The sequence below is a fragment of the Neolamprologus multifasciatus genome, chromosome 14 (genome assembly GCF_963576455.1).
Source record: "Neolamprologus multifasciatus chromosome 14, fNeoMul1.2, whole genome shotgun sequence".
Classification (NCBI taxonomy): Eukaryota; Metazoa; Chordata; class Actinopteri; order Cichliformes; family Cichlidae; genus Neolamprologus; species Neolamprologus multifasciatus.
This window is the reverse complement of record NC_140452.1, coordinates 9,267,352-9,287,884: the sequence shown is the minus strand read 5'-3', so window position 1 is coordinate 9,287,884 and position 20,533 is coordinate 9,267,352. Positions and strand designations below refer to the sequence as shown.

Here is a 20,533-nt window from a genome sequence, read left to right as displayed (position 1 = left end):
ACGCACATATTAAACAAATATGTAAGACTGCGTTCTTCCATTTGCGCAACATCTCTAAAATTAGAAATATCCTGTCTCAGAGTGACGCTGAAAAACTAGTTCATGCATTTATTACTTCCAGGCTGGACTACTGCAATTCATTATTATCAGGATGTCCAAAAAACTCACTGAAAAGCCTTCAGCTAATCCAAAATGCTGCAGCAAGAGTACTGACAGGGACTAGAAAGAGAGAGCATATTTCTCCTGTTTTGGCTTCCCTTCATTGGCTTCCTGTTAAATCCAGAATTGAATTCAAAATCCTGCTCCTCACATACAAGGTCTTAAATAATCAGGCCCCATCTTATCTTAATGACCTTGTAGTACCATATCACCCTATTAGAGCACTTCGCTCCCGCTCTGCAGGCCTACTTGTTGTTCCTAGAGTATTTAAAAGTAGAATGGGAGGGAGAGCCTTCAGTTTTCAGGCCCCTCTTCTGTGGAACCAGCTTCCAGTTTGGATTCGGGAGACAGACACTATCTCTACTTTTAAGATTAGGCTTAAAACTTTCCTTTTTGCTAAAGCATATAGTTAGGGCTGGACCAGGTGACCCTGAATCCTCCCTTAGTTATGCTGCAATACATGTAGGCTGCTGGGGGATTCCCATGATGCATTGAGTTTTTCCTTTCCAGTCACCTTTCTCACTCACTATGTGTTAACAGACCTCTCTGTATTGAATCGTATCTGTTATTAATCTCTGTCTCTCTTCCACAGCATGTCTTTATCCTGTCTTCCTTCTCTCACCCCAACCGGTCGCAGCAGATGGCCGCCCCTCCCTGAGCCTGGTTCTGCCGGAGGTTTCTTCCTGTTAAAAGGGAGTTTTTCCTTCCCACTGTCGCCAAAGTGCTTGCTCATAGGGGGTCATATGATTGTTGGGCTTTTCTCTGTATCTATGAAGCGCCTTGAGGCGACATTTGTTGTGATTTGGCACTATATAAATAAAATTGAATTGAATTGAATTGAATTGAATGCATACCACTCTAGAAACGCAGTATGAAAAATAAGCATTCAAGCTTATTCATTGGTATATTGAGTCCCTGAAATTAGGGGAGTCTGTATGAAACAGCCATTAATTTCTCACTGTGGTGTTGTGGGTAAACTTCTCAAATTAAATCTGAAACTCTGCCCTTTAAACCCAAATTCCTGAATATGCGTTGCAACAAATATAAATATGGACTTATTTACACATGCACTAACGCATGCCCTAATTAAAGCGTTCTTTTATTTAGTTAGAAATGCTGAGCCAAAGCAGATGAAGCAAAATGATTTCTCATATTCTCTTGCACTGTTTTTCCTTCTGTTTTGTGCTCTGTTCTTCCTTGTTCGTGTGCTATGGCATACAGCAACATTAAATCCAAAAATTAATTAACCTACACACATCCCTAAAACTCCTCATTTGGCTCTTTGTGTTCTTCATTTGCCAATTCTTTATCACTGCTGTGTCTCTCTGATATAAAGGCTGGGTAATTTATCTTTCACATCAAGGACCCTGCCAGAAATCTAGTGTTCAGCAGCTAGTAGTCACCTAAAATTTGCAATCAACAGCATTTGAAATGTATTCTGTAAGCATCACTGCACACTTAATTGGGTAGTCAGCATAATTTGCAAGTGGGTGCTATAACAGGGAGTTGACAAACAGAGTTTATAGCTTTATACACAAAATTGGCATTCAAGTCCTGGGAAGAGTTCATGATTTTGCATATGGCATAAAAGCAAACAGTCCAATGTAATGAACTTGAACGAGTCATAAAACTTCAGCTTTGGCACAAAGTGCATTGAAAAGGGATGTTTATACACAAATCATACATTGAAGTGCATACTTTCAGTCTGTTTTGCAGTAAAGTTAAAGTAGAAAGTACGTCAACCTTGCCCTTGATGAAGATTTGGGGTTTTTTCTTTAGGTTTTACTTCTGTTTATGTAAGAATTTTACTTCTGAAGCAAGAAACCTGAAGCAACTTGATAAAGACATTCTCATTGTCTCATACACTAAGATCTTGACTTTCACATCTTGATATGTGTAGTGGCAGGTCCTGAAATATTCTCTGCTGTGTAGCACTGTAACCCAGTCCAGCAACTTACAGGTGTCTTTTAGACATGGACTCCTCACGTTTTATTCAATGAAATATCAAGTACTCTGGCTCCAAGGTTCAGTTTGTCTGATTTATCTGACTTCCAACCAGAAGAGCAGAGTTGAGGATGGATAAGGGGTTAGTGAAACACTGATGTGCAGCAGCGCCAATCACATTCGCACAGGCACAGCACTCACACTCCCTCAGATTGGCCTCTCAGTGTGGAGTAATGAGAGGTGTGATGTGTGAGGGAGGAGTGGGTGAGAAAGGGACAGAAGGTCTGAGAGAGAGTTGGGGAGAGAGAGAGAGAGATGCAGAGGTAGTTGAGGGGGCTGTGTTTGGAAAGCGAGCGATCACGGTAAAAATATTATTTTTTTATTTGTTTTTTTGGCTCTTGTCTTCAGACTGACGTATGAGTACAACTCAAACATTATGTAATTCAGGCACGATTCACTGAACCAAAACAAACCCTCATTACAGACAAAAAGGTTTCCAGCAAGATCTGTTTCACTAACATTAAAACGAAAGCCCAATCTGCACATGTACCTCAGGTAGGAATTTATTGTATGGTTTTACACAAATTTTTTATCCCATCAGTAAACCCTAGATTTTATTTTCTTTTAATTATTAAAAAAAAACTGTTTTAAATAGATGACAAATTCATGTTATTACCCAAAGTGACCATGAAGTTGAATTAGCGCCATACTACAGCAGGTCTGGAACTAGAGACAAAACCAGAATATTATTAACCTACAGGGTGATGATTTATTGCTATGGTGTTTTATTGGTTTGTAATAGTTTTATCTAGGTGCACCTAATAAGCAGTCCATGGAGTGTATATACATCAGAAAATAGTGCAGGAGTAGTCTGCCTTTGTACTATTGAAGACTAGGGCTGTTTATCATTTCAGAGTGCTGGAGCCAACACAAAACCTGAGTTTCTGTGCTGGTCATAAAAGGTATCCGAGAATCTTGTTTTGAAAAAAAGTTCATGTTTGGTTAAATAGTTCAAGTTACTATTGGGCCGGTCGTTATGGGCTATTCCTTCCCTGTACACCCTGTCACATCAGCATGGTTTGCTGACATTTATTCACCAATAATAAGTCAGACTCATTTCTGGTAGAAGCTGGAGTTCACCTGGTTGGTAGTCGTGGAGGGTTTTAGGCGTGATGGTTTCCATGGGCCGGGGATTGGACCGCTGTACTAGGAGGCTTTTTATGGACACTTGTTGCTGCAGATGCATTTCAGCAAGTGCAAAAGAACAAAAACTGGACTGATGCAGGATTGTAGGCTATTTAGAGCCATTTCCTTCATTTTTAATAATGTGGCTTTGTCTGTAATCATAAAATAGTTCCTTAACAAGCCTAAAAAATTTGACATTTGAAGATGACTTGCTACCAACATTGTCCATATTACTGGTGATAAATATTCATTGGGGGTGACAACTTTAAGTAGAATTCTTCTGATGATAATTTGTTCACCTCTAGTATTTTTTCACCTTGCTCCTCCAAATAGTTTGTGAGACAATTATAGACAATACAATTCACCAAGTGAAAGCGAGGGAAATTGAAAGATAGATGGTGAGGCGGTAAAAGACTCACTCCTGCTCAGCACTAACCAACATAGTACACTGTACAGATCCCACCCTCAGGCTTTCTTTGTCATTAGACACACACATACTCACTCATATAAAGTGAGAGGCACCATTAACATATGCTCTTAAGAGTGTAATTAGGCTGTCCCCAAGCAGGTTTTAAACTGTTGTGCAGACATCTGCACAGCACACACACACACTTATCTCAGCCAGACAGCAAATGCCATCCGCTACATTTCAGCCTTTTATGTCTGTTCGAATATTTTTGGGGTCTGGGAGGGGGGGCTCCACAAAAAAAGAAATTGTTTATTTTAATTCAATTAGCTAGTTTGCAATCAAAGCGGAAGAAATTGTTCTCTCCTTGGAGTTCTGAAAGGTTAATTGTTCTTGCTCTTGGCAGGTCAAGTTTGTGAGTGTAATTGAAGCAGAGCCCACAGGTGCAGGGAGGCTGGGGTGTAATAGGCCACAGTGGGTAATGCAGTGAACTCAGGCTGGAGCTCACATAGCATATCCAGATTTAAATGTCAGGCAGTTTTACCTTTATACATCACTTGTATGCTGCTCCTCTAAACTTTATATGTTGTGTTGTGATGAAAGCATCATGTTTTTCAGAGCAGACAGATCATTTTGAGAGAAGCTGACTAAACAACTGTCCACAAAAGTCTGTGTGGTATGAAAGACTCAAAGCACTTTCCTCCTGGAAAGTAATTTCCCGGTGACTTTTAGGCACCAACAACTGGGTGTGTTCCTCTTCCGTGAGGGTGTCATGACTAACTCGATAAAGCCTATGCTTAATCAATACAAAATGCGGGTAGGTCAGCGCTGCTTCAGGGTGCCCCATGTAATCATCAGTTTTTATCACTTGGTCAAAGACATTATACTCTGCTAAAGGCCTTAAAAGCATCCTCACATGCTATGCCAAAAGGTTATTAAACCCCAGGTCAACCTGTCCCCAGAATTAAGGGATGCAACAGTCGCGAGCTAACTCCAGCATTTACTCCGTGTTTTGCCCTGCTATTTGAAGTGGCTCTATGGCATATTTGTGCATGTCCCCATGCAAACACCTAACCTCCACCCACTTTGCCTCCAGCAAAGCCCTGGGCCAAACTAGGGTTTGGTTGACCAGGTTCTGTATGTAGCCTCAGTCCACCATAGCCTGGCCGAGGGAGTGTGTTGGAGGGTCGGCGACACGGAACACTTCCAGCAGTCCTTCCCTGATCCTCATGCAGCTCCCGGTGAGTGAGGTGTGCCGTCTTTAGCCGGTGGGACCTGCAAAGAGACAGACAGGTGTGAAGGGTAGATGATGCTGGTGGCGGGCCTCGATGGTGATGCATTCCACAGCTGCCTCCATGGAGCCGGGACCAGCCAACTACTCACTGCTGGTTGCAGCTGCCCCACCAATCCTCTCAGCTGGCCAGACAGGTGGTCCTCCACATGCGTCACCGCACCAGGCCGACTGGTCGGTGGTAGCGGACCCACTCTGCTGTGTCCACTGTGTCCACTCTTCATGAAATGCTTGAGCATGATCATATCCAGCAGCGATGCCTCTCCTTTGGTTGAGCCAAGCTGCAGCCACCTGGCGAGGGCAGATCTGCTAGCCTCATCAGGTCTCCCTGAAAATGGCAGCAATGGCTTCCGGTGCGAGCTCCAGCCAATCCAGTATCGTCTGGCGAACACACTGGTAGCTGACCTTCACCGTTGTGGGGAGGCTCAGCGCTGCCAAATGTACCTTGCTGGCCACTGTGGTACCAGATCCTCCAACACTCTGGTCCAGTGCTCGGCCAGGTGCTGCAACTGGTCAAACTGTTTCCAGTGCACCGTCGCCTGCTCCATATGCATGGCAGCTAGCTTCACCACCATATGGGCCAGCCCCTCCAATGGCTGCGCCAGACGCTGGTCCATCATCGTTCACCGGACTGGGTTTTTGCCTCATTGTGGCATGAGGTACCCAAGCCACACAGCATGGGTGCTTTTATTTGCCATATTTCTTTTTCTTGCACAACTTTCGCGCTGCCTTGTCCCCTTACAGCACACAGCTCTCTTGTCAGGTCCCTGCATCCTACTAAAATAGGGAAGGCATGACCAGGTGATGGAAAACAGCGTTTTAGGTCAGCCTCCCCTGACACCACACCTTAAACCCACTGCTCCACCCCTCCCGTGCAGCTGAGCTACAAACCACACCCCGCCCACAGTCTCTTCCACTGTTTGTTTGTTTTTTTATTTCTTGGTTTGCGAGCAAATTGTGAAACAAGGCTCAAATGAGACAACAGCCCACCTCTTCCAGTGTCTGTGTACCTCTCCTGTTTTTTAAAATCTTTTTGTTTTACTGTACGTCATGATGATACCAGTTCTCTTCCACACTTGCTAAAAGGATTTCAAAGATAGCGGCTACAAATACTGTTTCCACTGCTTTTAAGGAACAATACAGTGGCACTATGCATCTTATCACACTGCAACATTCAGAAAATCTCATTGCTAACACTTTTAAGTCCCGCCTCAGTTCATGTGCCAATCAGCTATCTTCTCCCTATGAAGGACGAATCCTTTCTTCCTTCCCTTTTCATGCTTTTTGTCTTGCTTCCCTCTCTACTCTCAGAGTTAGCCCTGAGGATTTATTCTTTGCTTATTAATCACCCTCCCTCTTTTTTATCACTTCCAGTGTTCTTTTTTTAATCTTGCACTGCAAATTTGCACATTCAAAAACATGTTGCATATAAAAACACACATATACAAACTGTTGGTTTTTCTCCTATATTTAGCCCTTTTCCCCACTGTTTTCCTGCACTAAGGCCGCTTTGATGCACGTGCAGTGTTTGTCTGTTTAGAGGCTCTGGTTATGAATAGCGACTGATAGACCTAAAGGTAACATTTCAGATTCCAATCTCCATCTAAACTTGGCCAACTTAGGACTGAGGAGATTGGTGCTTGGTTGGAATGTCTCTGACTCAGCTGGCTCTCAAATTAGGAGGATGAATCAGAATTCACTCTTTGGGGGGAGCCTTTTTTTTCCTTCTTTTTTTTTTAAGTGTTAGTTGAAAATGAGAGAATGCCATGCATTTGCCCAGAGGGGGTGGAATATTTCTGTGACAGAAAGCAGAGTGGAGTGAGCGTCAGCGGTGCAATCAATTCTGCAGCTGAGAAACTGTGTGAAAGTTGGAAAATGAGGGAAAGACAGAAAGGTAATTTGACGCAGTACCATATATTTGAAAGTAGTCAAGCACTCGCAAACTAAATCTCAAACTGGTGTGTCCTTATTGACGTTTACCTAGCATTAGTCTTTATATACACTGCAGTTCATTTTGTATTTATCAATCATTCTGATGGATCTTCATCATAAGGATTAGGGACAGGGAATGTTATGCTTCCTCAGTAGAGACGGAGCTGTGAATAGCATTGATCTGTGAAAGCTAACCCTCCGTAGCCCCAGCCACTTTCCGTCTCCATTTTCCCATTGTTCAGTTTTCCCTGCAGCTGTTTACTTCCACACACCCTCCTCATCCTACTCCCATGCATTTTCCAGAGTAAACACGTTCCTCCCTGCCTGTCTTCTTCCTCTCTTCTGCCTCACTTCTGTCTTCGCTTCTTGCCTGCGCCTCTTCAACCCCCCCTCCGGTTTTTCATCTTCATTGCTCATTCTCCCTATCGCTCTGTATCTGTGTCCTTCTCTCTTTTTTTTCCCACCCCCCTCCCCATCTCTTTAATACACAGCCGCTTCACCACTAAACCTACGCCCACCCCACCCCATCCCTCCGCCACCCTGTCTGCGAGCAATGTAGGCTACCTCCGTGGAGACCGGCTGGTGCGGCTTTTTTATTCACACTCACCTAACCTCTTCGTCTTTTCTTTCACAGCATTTCTTTTCACCCCTGTTTGCATCTTTTGCTGTATTTTTTTTTCCTCTCCGTTTTTCCCTCTTGCAACCAGTCTGTACCACTAGACCACATGAAACCTTCATCCCTGTCTTTTCAGCCTCCCTCTGACTATGCATTCAGATGGTGTAGCATGGCTGTCTTTAGAACTGTTGCAAATCAGGACAGATCTCTCCAACAGATGCTGGAGGTCAGGTGGAGGGAGGCTCCTCGCACTAACCCACTGCATCACGTACCCACATGCAGTGTGCAGTTGTAGATGTGCTCTGCCTGTCTAATAGGATATTAGTCTCTCAACATTATTGCTTAACTGTTACACTCGCATTTGCACTGATTCTGAGCTGTACGTTTGAGCTAAAATTTGCACCTACTCCTTACAGGTGGGTTCAGATCGCTTGTCCACGCCTTTCTATCGACTGGGGCACTGCCTTCTCCAAGCCCCTTCTCTCTCCATATGAGGTAAGCATCAACCTTACAGCCTCTCAACAAGCCGCTAATCGCTTTTCATACAAGTGTCACACATTTCACACACACAGACCTTCCTGTCTGCACATAACTTGACTGATGTCGTGTTGAAGCCTTCATCAAAGTGCAGAAGCAGAAAGATACATTGTTAAGTGATTTTTCAAGTTGTATAAGACTCATCAAGGCCTTGCTTGTGCTGGAGATGAAGAATTATGTCTAGTTCTTCCTCCCTCTTCCTCTCCCTGCCATAAAGCACACCAGCACACGCATATAAAACACCATCAGTAGCAGACTAGCCCCCCCTGCTGGCTGCAGAACCATATAGACACTCCCCACCCCTTTCAGCTTGTTTTTCTAAAGGGAGAGAAATGGATCGGACAGCATCCCATAAAGATCCATTTCAAAGCATGTGTTTGTTTGTCTGCAGCTGTTGTAGCAAAAAAAAAAGCAGGCTTGTTTTGTGATGAGCTTGGCAGTTATGTCACATTATGCTTTTATGTGACCTCACTGGTTAGCACTTGAAGTCAACTATTAATTCGCTCAACAAATTTTTTTTTCCTCAGATGTATGCCACTGATTTGAATACTGAAATGGCTGCAAGGGGAATTGCTGTCTTGAATATTGGATTGTGATTTGAAATGGTTGCTGTTATGTTCAGACTACACATCTTTGTGCGCCGCACACAACGTGAAAGCACTTACATTTCAGAATGGGGCCATTAAGAATAATGATAGCATTCACCTTAGAAGAAGAAGCAATGGTTATTTTGCATTGTTTTTGACTGAGGTCTATAACGGCGCGTGCGAAGACGGAAATTCGCCCTGCTGTAATGAGGAAAGCAGCAATCTGTTTTCTTAAGCCCTTTGTGCTACAGTTTGCTTTGCTCTCCCCGCCACTATTTGGCAACGATGTTTGTGCATTTAAATAATTTGGTGCTGCGCTTGTGATAAGTCTTAATTCACCCGCATCTCATACCTATGAGTGTTACACGTCTCGGTGCGCTATGCTTTTCACTGTGGCATTTAGGAGGAAGATGAAGAGGAACGAGATGGGAGGGTGAAGTGAGCAAGGAGATTTATTTTCAGTGCGTCTCATGTTATATTTATAGTCAATAAGACACACTTGGCTCTCCTGTCAGAGCAGGGATTAGCAAGAGAAGCTAGCTTCCACAGAGAGAGGCAGTTGGTGTGAGAGGGGAGAGAACGAGACCAGTGGGGAAAAGTGAGAGACTGATTGAATAAGGGGTAGACGAGAGGAGGAGACTCTGGTAGAAGGCTGCCTGGAGAAAGGAAGGGATGGTTATGCTGTAGTATTTTTATTTTCTGATAGATTGTGTTTTAAAATCTGGATATGAAGAAAGTTATTTTGCCTGAAAAACATATATTTACGAGATTTTTTTTTTACAACAGGTTAACATAACTAGGATGCAATTAGATCTTAAAAGAGGAAGAAGCTTTATTAAGTTTCCAGTACTTTCTTTTAAAGAAAAACAGTGTTTTTACTTCTGGTTTTATTCAGGAAACGTCAGCCTTTGAGTAAGAGAACAGAACACTGTCTTGTCGGTTTGGGTGCGCGCTATACTAACGAACGACAGTCACAAGCTGCGCAACAGTGATGAATTATGTCGCACTAGAAGAAAGATTTCATCACTTTGAGGCTGAATTTTTCATGTCTCCTTTGAACTAAATTCTCTAACGGGTGTATTTGGAGTTTTATAAAATTTCTATGACTTGTTTTCTCATCGTAATTCCATACATCATCGGAATTCTTCCAAATAGTTCAAAGCTGAAGTTAGGTCTTGGCATCTAAACAGCTTGAAAGATGAACGAGTACTCGGATAAATGAATAAATGAACAGTCAAATGATTTGTTCTTTCATTCAGAACGCTTCTGATGTATGCTTTTTCTTTCATTCGGAATCAGTATTCACAGGCATTTCTCTTCCATATGGAGCAGTCTTCACTTAAGTCACAGCTCTGTCATGCCACTGTTGTTGTTCCTCTCTAACAGCTGTTGTAGCGTTCAGTGCAGCTGCATAGGGATAACATGACAACTCTGCGTGTTATCCAAGCTTATTATTATGACACCTGTCTTGTCAGTATAGTCAGTCTGTTGTGTCTTCTCATCACTCTTTGGTTTCCTGCCGCTTGTTTGTCCAAAACGCTGAAAACTGCAGATACAGTACTAGGTGACAGTGAAAATCAGCGGAATCATGTACCATAACACCTTGGAGGGTGCAATTATTGCACCTTTGGCTCATCGTTTCTTGTCCTTTTTTGATTTGGTTCTGATTTGTCACTGTCTCGCCATCTGTATTTCTTGGTATCTTTCAGGCAGCTGTTGCTTTACAAGAGGTAGGCTGGAAGGAAGTCTACCCCATGGACTTCTACTCCAATCAGAGCCTGGGTCCGTGGGGACCTAACCACCCTGACAACCAACCTGTGCGGCCTGCTCGTAGACAGACCCAGGTGAATAGAGCTGGGAGATAAAAAAAAAGAATGAGTGACGGGTGGGGAGCGCTGATAAAAAGTGATTACACACTGTTCAACTCATGCTTGATGGTCTTTATCAGAATGTCACCACACTGACACCCAGTGGCACAGTGACAACAGGACATGTATCTCAACATCTCTTTGTAAGGCGTGGCTATGACCTTGACCTTGATGTTCCTTTTACTTATTAAAAATGAAGAAGGGTGCATAGATATTGATTGAGTTACTGCTCTGCGGATACATCATACAGTAGCTGCATTTCCAAGTATTATCATTTGTATGTCTGAGGTAGGTACTGTCACTGCTCCAAGTGTTAATGCTATCCTTCTGCCTGCCTGCCTGCAGAAAAAAGGCTCGGAGCCAGCCATTCCTGCCAAGCACTGTGAGCAGAACCAGTGCGCCCCCTGTGGCTGCCAAGGGGAATGACATGCTAACAAGCAGAGAGAGGTCAGACCAGAAGAGGAACAATTGGCATTTGAGTCAGTCTAACTTCAGAGGAGTTTTCAGCCTCTTTTTCAAATAGATTTTCTGCCGATGTGTGAGCAGTTGAGATGCGACCTGACCCTGTTTTGCTCTCTTCTTTTTGTGGTGAAATTGTGAAAACAGTAAATCAGAAATGAAACCTTTCTTGTTGGAAGCAGGTTTTTTTTCTCCCTAAATGCAGTGCTGTTCTGAAGCTATGAGCCTGTTTTTAAAGCTGAGTGGTATGAGTTCCTAGATGCGTGCAGAGCTAGTCACGACTGCTCTCCGTTCTCATTATTTATTGATGGTGGAGTCTGTCAATAAATAAATAAATAATCCTCCTATTGCTGTTTGGCCGTTACAGTAAAAACTGATTGACAGAAGCCTACCGTGGCCTCAGTGATCCCAAGAACCCTCCCCAGGTGGCAGCACAGTGTGACAGGTGATCTTTGGAGAGTTTTAATTCTAAACAACTACCCAGCTTCTCCAATCACATCCTCCCTCTGCTTTCCACCTTTGTATCACTTCAGCAGCAAATGGCAGTGAGATAGAGCGATACTGCCAGACATATCCGGGATGCGTCACGTGTCCCGCTAGCAGCTACATTTTTTAAGAGCTCAGTATTTGCCACAGTACCGTGTGTGATGCATAGCAGTCGGGAATAAATTATTGGCCAGCAGAGCTCTCTTTCAGCTGATGTTCGATTTATATTCTAGTTTGTTCTTTCACAGGCAAAAAGGAAGAATGTTAATAATCTGCCTTTTCCTCTTCTCATAACCCTTCAGGTTTGTTATTCAAGTCTAAAGATTTGTCATGATTTAAATCAAAAATGATTTACTGATTGCAACATAAATAAAAGGCTTTTTTTTTTTTGATTGTTTAAAAGACAGATCATATACATTGAACTTTATGGTTTTAAATTTAACCATAATAGAAACAAGAGCTAGAAAAAATTTAGATTTTAATATTTAATATCCAGCCATTTACTTTCTGCTGCTTGTCTGATTTAGGGTCACAAAGGTGACTCACAGCTAAGGCGAGAGGCGGTGTACCGCCTTGACAGGTTGTCAGTCTGTCTACTGCATGATAACACAGACAACCGCTCAACATTCACACACACGGCAGGCTTCGAATTGCTGATTAGCCTAACATGCATGTATCTGGACTGTGAAGGGGTATCAAGAGAGAAGCCCGGTATGGGGACAACATGCAAACTGCACATTGAAAAGACCCAGGTGCTTCTTGTTGTGGGGCAAGAGTGCTAACCATTCCACCACCACCACGCCTCCCTTATATTTAAATACAAAATTGTTAAACTAGATCATTATTACTTTCTTAATCAAGTAAACTTCAAAAATTATGAGGACATCAAATGCTGACTGCTGAAATCTCCACACAGTGAGGCCTTCAGGTTCCAAGTGTGACATGACAATAATCAGACCCTGTCATCTAATCTTCTTTAAAGATGAGGGCAGTTAGTGAAACAGGACAAAAACTGCAATCTCCAGGTTCACAGGTTTTATAACGCCGCCTCACCTCCCTGCTTATATACCCCTTAAAAAAGGGTATGTGAAGAATCTGTTGGAATTTAGAGTAAGAAATGAAATATTTTTATATTATAGTATATATAGTTTTATAAAACACCAGTTTCCACACAGGGAGTAGTTATCTAGATAAAGTTCATATATAGCTAACAAAATAATTTTTAATCAGCGAGTGAAGGTTATTGTTTGATTATTTAACTGTAACAAACAAACTATCAGTTTACAGGTGTGTAAATGATGGTCATTAGGAAATGTTGCCAAAAGGCACCAGCCATTTTTGTAGTTTTTTTGTGAGGATAAACTTAAATCATCAATAATAACTTTTTTCTGATGCATTTAAATCCTCACTGAGTAACAAATTACATTTACAGCTTCTACATGAAATACGCTGTATCAATACTATGGTAATGATAATAATATCATCTTTATGCCCATCACTGTAAATTTGCATAAGAACTTAACATACTAAATATATCATTTGAAATTTGACACTTTCTAGTTTGATTTTTAAGTACCTTATACTTCATTTTGCTTTTGCTTCATTTTCCCTCATGAAGACTTACCGATTTTTTTTTTTAATGTTCAAAGCTGATGCTCAGTTTTATATGTAAAAGATCCAAATAACTAGGAGAAATGCATTACCCTGGGATAAGTCCCCATGTGTTTCTTGTGTTAACGGAAATCAAATACTTAAAAGTGAATTTATGAGTATTTGGATGCAAGATTACAATTCACAAAACCAAATGAAAACTAGATGTGAAAAAATGTAGTAAAACCAAAGCTTTATAAAAATCCCAAAATGGAAAGTATATTTGTATAAGAAATGCTAAAAACATAATTTTCTAACAGTTTGGTTGAATTTGTCAACACAGAAAATAAAGAGGAATTTTAACCCTCTTAAGTGTTGTTCCTTTATAATAAAAAATAAGCTAAAGCTAAACATTTTAACAATAACAACCATATATGAAAGAAGCAAATGCTCTCTATAAACTAACCAGTCTGAAAAGAGAAGCTGAAATGATCAAAAACACAAACCTGTTACAACCCGAATGTGTGAAAATGTGTAAAATGTAAATAAAAACAGAATATAATGATTAGCACATCTCCCAAATCCATATTTTATTCACAATAGAACATGTCAAAAAAAAAAGTTAACTGACACAAATTCAAAAAATCCGGAGAAAGCCAAGGCAGAAATTCAGCCCTTGAATGGCTGTGATTTGGAGGGGAATGAAGTTGCACAGTGTTAAAACCCTGTATTGTGTTTTGGAAATCACTTCATGGGCTGTGAATGGTACAGCAGATAGTAGTGATGATACTGTAATGTTACGGTGTGGATGGTATAGCACACTCTGTGAACAGAATTTACCATACAATCCACAAATATGAAGATGATCCAGAAATACTGCTATCTTCTGTGGACCAAGGCTAATTTTAAATGGACTGAGACAAAGTGGAAAACTGTTCTTTGGTCAGACTATTATTTTGAAATCAGACCGATCAAATTTCAAATTGAAATGTGAACCTCTTGTTATCAGTCTCAGCAGCTGGAATCCTATATTACAAGAATAGAACAGCATTTCCTGTCCAAAAGCCTGCAGCTGGTTTCTTCAGTTTACAGGCTTTTACAGGCTGTTGTTAAAAGACGAGGCAAAGCTTCACTGTGGTAAAAACACAGGCCTGTGCCAGCTGTTTTGAAAAGTGTCAAAAACGATTTAATACTTTTCTTAAAGTTCTACATTTTCTCAGTATAAATATTTTACATGTTTTATGTGTTTTTTGTGGATAAAATGTAGGTTTATGAGATTCCCAATCATTGCATTCTGGTTTTATTTACATTTTAAACATCATGCCAACATTTTCAGAGTTGGTATTGTATTATTGTAGTTGGCTGTAACTGTTTCAAAACATATTGTGATAGCTTAATTTGTGCACATAGCTGCAAGGCTGTGGGGGAGGTAGACCTGAAAGTCAATGAGCTTCTCATCCGCAGCTCTGCCAGCTTCTCCCAGTCTGACCTGTTACCTCAAGTACATTCTCTTCCATGCCAAAAGCTGAGTGACCACACAGGGGCACTGTTTGCACAGCTTATTTGCATTAAGCCATTCAAGTCACTTTTCACTTTTCATTCTAGAAGCTTTACACTGCATTATCACAAGTGATTACGTGTACTCGGTTGAGTGCAAGTACCCTGTGTGCCTTTGGTTGCTGGTGTGTGCAATTATTTTCCAGACGTGGTGGGAATTTGACTCCACGCTCCTTCATCCTGCTTGGCATCCCTTCTGCCCTGAGTGTGCTTGCCATCGCACTTTGTTTTGTGTCAACATCGAGTGTCTGGTCCCACGGAGAATTTATGATGTATTTATTATGGGTCTTATGACTACACAGGCCACACGATTTAGTTATCCTGGACAACAGGTGCTCAGGTCACGTACCATGCGCAGTGATACTGATGTAACCTGACTGGATGGTTAGCCGGTTGCCATTGGTGCCCAGCATTTGTTTGTGTAGCCCGCAGTGATGCGACTCAAAAGTCATCGGTTAATGCATTCTCGACAACCACTCATCATTCAGAAGCCGAAGACTGATTGAAAACACATTTTTAGTAACTCTGAACTGTCTACCTGGGTTAATGTTTTGGGGATTTTTTTTTTCTCTCTATGTGAAAGCAGAGAAAAACATGTCAGCACCTCTGATGTATTTAGTCATTGTTTCTCTTATCTAGGGAAAGGCTGAGTCACAGATGGCTCATCCGACCTTTATTTTCACCAGCCCCAACACCTCAATGCGTTTTAGGCAACTCACAGAGTAAACTCATCTTTCGTGTTTTTCATATCGCTTATTTGTTTCTTATTTCTGTCCAAAAAGGAAATCAGGTGTAAGTGGGGGAGGGGGGTAGAGGCTTATGACGTATGGTACCACAACAAAATAAAAATGAAGAGGAGTAGATTTGATTTTGTGTGGTCTTTTTTTTTATATATATACCAGTTTGTCTTTGATGTACAGTTTAACACATACTGCATGTTACTAGAGGGTGGGCAGGGGGAGGTGGGGCAGTAGAGGGCATGTATATAAAATCCAGATGGAGTTCGTGTTCCAGTGTTTGCTCCTGTGTCTCTGTTAGGTTTTTTTCCTGTTTCTCTCTCTCACTTTTCTCCCTCTACCATTTATTTGATCACATTAGAACAGAAAATAAATGATTTCGTTTACATTGCCTGTATTTACTTCTGTCAGGACACCGTAGGTGGGCGAAAAACTGTTTATAAAGGCATGAAGGTGAAAAAACTGTGTTTGGAAGATTGAGACTGCCGATTTCTCGTTGTGTGCTGTGTAATAATATACGTGTGGTGAGATGATGCACGTGCGATTTCCATTTCAGAAGAATGGCCCTCGGAAGAAGAGCTGCATGCTGTCACTGCAAGATGTTTCTGCATAATCTGGACATTTCTGGGATCATTTTTACAGCGTGTGTAAACCAAAACGCGGCAAGGCTTGTCGTTTCCCATTTCTGGATTTTGCTAAGAAGCATCAAATCTGTAATACAATGAGGAAAGCAAATCCCTCAGAACAAAAGTTACTGCTCTATTGAGGACAGAATTATAAAAGCGAACAGCTAAATTTGTCAAAACAGCTTATTATGTAAAGTTTCAAATGCTGTAATTCTGAGTATTTCTTTGAATTAGTTTGATTAAAATGGTTTCAAAAAACGATTGAGCTCTTCTTCAATCTATTTGATCACGTCTTGATTAAATCACCCTTCAGCATCCCTGGGGAAATTTGAACAATAAAGCTGACTCGTTGTGTGTGGGGGAGACAAGAAGGCTGTGCAGCAATGTGAAGAAAGGTTGCTAGAAGGTTGAATAAGAGTCTTTTGTGGGAGAAATAAAAAAGTGGTGTAAAGTGATGACTAATTCTGTGTGGGAGGTTAGCCTGTCCCTGATCATCCGGCCAAGCACCACCCATGCACAGGGCTGTCACAAAGTCACCTTCTTCCTCAACACGTCCACGTCCTGCACTCTATTCTGAGTGTTTTCTTGTCCTCATTTCGTTCAGTCCTTTCTTATTCATTTTAGTGGGGGAAACCTGTTGAACAAATGAGGTACCAATTGTTACAGTTTTCTTCTTTTTTTGTTGATTTTTTTTTCAGGCCTTTTATAGCCATGCTGTGAGGACAAACAAGTCCTATTAAAAACCTTCAAACACTTTTTGGCTTTTCGTGCAAACATTATTTCATAATGGTTTATCAAGATTTTGATCATCCAGGAGCAGCAACACCCATTTTATCTATGGTTCAGTCTAAATACATGTTAATCTGGTCTCAGTATTTTCTCCCAAAACCAAATTTACATAATAAATCTTCTTATTAACACTCTTTATGGTGCTAATGTACCAGTCTCTAATGATTACTTTCTTGATGTTTCTGAATCTGCATACTCACACTCTCTATACGGTTAGGTTTAACAGGACTGCTTTGTTAGAGGTCATTGTCTAAAAGCTGGAATAATCAATGAGCTGTAGGAAAATGAAGTTCTTTCAATCACAGAGGAAATGAGTCCGTTTAAATTGGTGGATCATCCAGTAGCTCGCCCGAAACATACGTCATGTAATTTAATCAGTATCTGTTAGTTAATAATATAACATATGGATGTGAATATTAATAAAACGCCCTGAACATTATTGAGTCTTTTTTTTTTATACATTTCAGCCATCTGCCTTGTGCCATTCATGAGCTAATGGTGCTTTCTTAGCGAAAGCTATGATTGTTATAATTATTGGTGGGATGTCATTTGCATCTGATTATAAGTTAATCAACGGGAAATCCATTAAGGCAGTGGTAAGCATGCAGATTCAGAACCAAAAGCAGACTGAGTGCAGCTAGTTCACCTTGGAAAATCACTACCACAGTGTCTCTTAAGAACTTTTTTTGGTTTTGATAGCATGCCGTAGTTATTAAGTTTTTCTCACATGTTTCTTTCTTTGTAGCTGTGGTAGCTACTGGAAATAAGAATAATACATTTCATATTTGAATGAACACTTGAAATCTAAACATACAAAGAAGCATTTGTAACTCTTGTCATGACAAAAGTTCTTATCTTGGCATTTTCAGTAGAGCCAGTGAATGTATAAATAAATCATTTGACGTCACTGTTATTTTTCTGCTAATTTATTATGAATTTACATAAATGATTTGTTAGTAATTTTGATAAATTAAAGAAAACACTGCATATAAGTACAAAAGTGCTTTATTAAGATTTTCTTTTATAAAAATGTCTAAGTCACTTATTGGTTTCTCATTAACAGTGATTTGGAGAACAGCTAATGGATGCAATAGAATTCTATTTAAAATATTTTTTTTAATTTTACCTTTAAAATATGAGCATATCAGTAAGATTGAGGTCTGGACTTTGCATCATTGCAACACCTTGATTCTTTTTGTTTTCAGTCATTATATTTCTGATTTGCTGCTGTGCTCTGAGTCATGGTCCTCTTGCATGACTCATTTCCAACTCAGCTGTAGCTATTGGACAGATGCCCTCACATTTGTCTCTTTCGTACACAGAGGACTTTGCGGTCAGCTCAATGGCTGCAAGGTGCCCAGGTTCTGTGGCTGCAAAACAAATCCAAATCATCACCTAACAGCAGATGCTGCCTCCTATGTAGCAACCCTTTTAAATAAGTCATAATTGTTCTGTTCTTATTGTATTGTCAAGATCTTTAGCTGTTTAACATGCTAACTGACACCTGTAAATTCTTAAATTCAACTCAGTCACTTTACTTGGACACACACTTTTGGCAAGATTAAGAATGTTAACACACACCCACACAGTTTCAACCTGTCTTTGTTCGCGCTGTACCTCTTAGTCATCGATGCAGATGTGAGATAGAAAAGTCTCTGAATGGTTACTAAGACTGGCAAAGCCATGAATGACTAATAACTGATAAATGAAAAATGGAGCATAGTCTGCAAGCTAGTTCAGGAAGGCGTCTCGAGCAGCAATGCGACATAACTCACTCACTTCATGTCACACCATAAGTTACCAAACACATCCTCCCAGTCTGGCAGTATATTTAAACTGTAAAATGTCCTTTCTTTAACCCTGACATGTCAGCGTCACTGCTGCCTGGTGTTCCAACCACTCCAGCATCCACCTGCAGCCTCCATATGGATCTTTACTCATCACTGGCAGTTTCTCTGTATTATATTTGCACAGCATTCTGATTTGAAGCCCACATGCCAAAATCAAACTGCATTCTGATACTTTAAGTGATCCTTTTGAATGTGATTTCTCTGGGTGGAATAAATTAATAGTTACTGTTTATCTCATTTTGCACTTTTTTGTACCCTTATATAAAGTTAGTAAAGGTCCAAAATATATCACTATAAGCCAGTGGAAATTCACTTCATTTCAAAGACTATAACATTTTATTTTCCAAGACTGTAAGAGAGTTGTGTTTGTTTAAAAAAGGAAAAAGAGAGACAGAAGCTAGCTGAGCCATATTTATGATATTTTCTGAATGTGGAGATATCTTTTCAGCTGTATACCTTTTTTGATCCTTTCTAGCTGTCAGATTCAGAAAATATCGTGCATATCGTTCAGCCAGTTTCCTGAACACGTTCTGTTACTTGGAATCCTAGCTCTAAAAGAAACATGTTTTACCTTGTGACTACCTTGTGGAACAGAAGATTACCATGAAATTATGAAGCCACTTGAGAGCAATTCACCGAATGACACTTATTTATGGAGTCCTACATCACATCATTCACTTTATTCAATTCCTCTCATTTGTTTTGGCACCAAGGACACAGCATGATTTAGAGTCTTCTTCTGAACCCTTTACAATCACCCTCTTCTAATTTTAAATTGCCAAAAATGCTGCAAAGCATGAAAGAAATATTCAGATCTTTACCAAGACTCAGATCAGGAAATTAGCCCAGTAACGGTAATCAATCAGATTTTAATATCTCCACATTACTACATCTGCAGATATTAAAATCTGATTGATTACTATTACTGTGCTAATTTCCTGATCTGAGTCTTGGTCTCTGAACAGTAAATTTTTGTGATGATGAAAAAGAAAACAGCATTTGTTGATCTACAGTGCAGAGACAATAGACAAAAATCACCTTTTAAATAAAAAAAAACAAACAGTGGATGGTGATTGCATTCTCTTATCTGATTAATTTGACTAAATTTTTAAACTGATTTATCCAGCCTGCGTCCTTCCCCAAAGGACCAAATTTATGTTAAGCCAAAAGTCACCCCTGTGTGGTTAAATTTGAGCTCTGACTTGATTATTAAAAAGCAGCTCCAATCATTAAAAACACAAAGTGGCGTGTGCTCATGTTTAAATAATTTATTAATAAGAAGCCATACTTTACAGTGGTAAGATTCATACATGCAGCTCAAGAGTATCTATCTATCTATCTATCTATCTATCTATCTATCTATCTATCTATCTATCTATCTATCTATCTATCTATCTATCTATCTATCTATCTATCTAAAAATATCTTCTTATTACTGTGATTAATAAGTTCCTTGTTGTTTCTTAGATGTATGATGTGTCTAATGTGTCTTTCATAAACTTCCTCATGTGAACCACTCTGGTTCAGATGTATGTTTTGCCCCCTAGCGACCATGGCTGTAGACTGTTACCACTGGTGCTGTTACTACAGTAACAATCTAATGCCACGGTCACCATGGAGACAGCAGGAGAAATATGATTGGCTGTGGTAACCACTGACGTCCTCTGTGGTTTTATGATGTTGGTGATGCAGCCTTCAGTAGTGCTGGGCTCCGACAGGAAACTTCATACAGTACAGCAGCATCTTCCCACTCAGCTTAATTCTTACAGTCACAAAGGTGAAATTTGTCACTCAGTGCAGAGGCTTGCCAGACGTCAGTAGCCATGACTGTAGACTGTTACTGTACTTTGGAGGAGTTTTAGCAGTAAGCAGTCTAGAGCCAAGGTATTGATGCACTGACTGATAAAACAGAGC

General features: G+C 40.5%; 1 protein-coding gene across 1 annotated transcript in view; it reads left to right on the top strand.

The window, feature by feature from the left end:
• Positions 1-20,021, top strand: part of dph1 (diphthamide biosynthesis 1) — a 76,690-nt gene extending 56,669 nt beyond the window's left edge. Inside the window, exons 10-12 of the mRNA XM_085131677.1 lie at positions 7,950-8,028; positions 10,367-10,501; positions 10,871-20,021. Of these exons, the coding sequence (XP_084987803.1) occupies positions 7,950-8,028; positions 10,367-10,501; positions 10,871-10,951 (295 nt within the window). The 3' untranslated portion in view covers positions 10,952-20,021. The remainder of the gene's footprint in view (positions 1-7,949; positions 8,029-10,366; positions 10,502-10,870) is intronic.
• Positions 20,022-20,533: the final 512 nt, after the last annotated feature.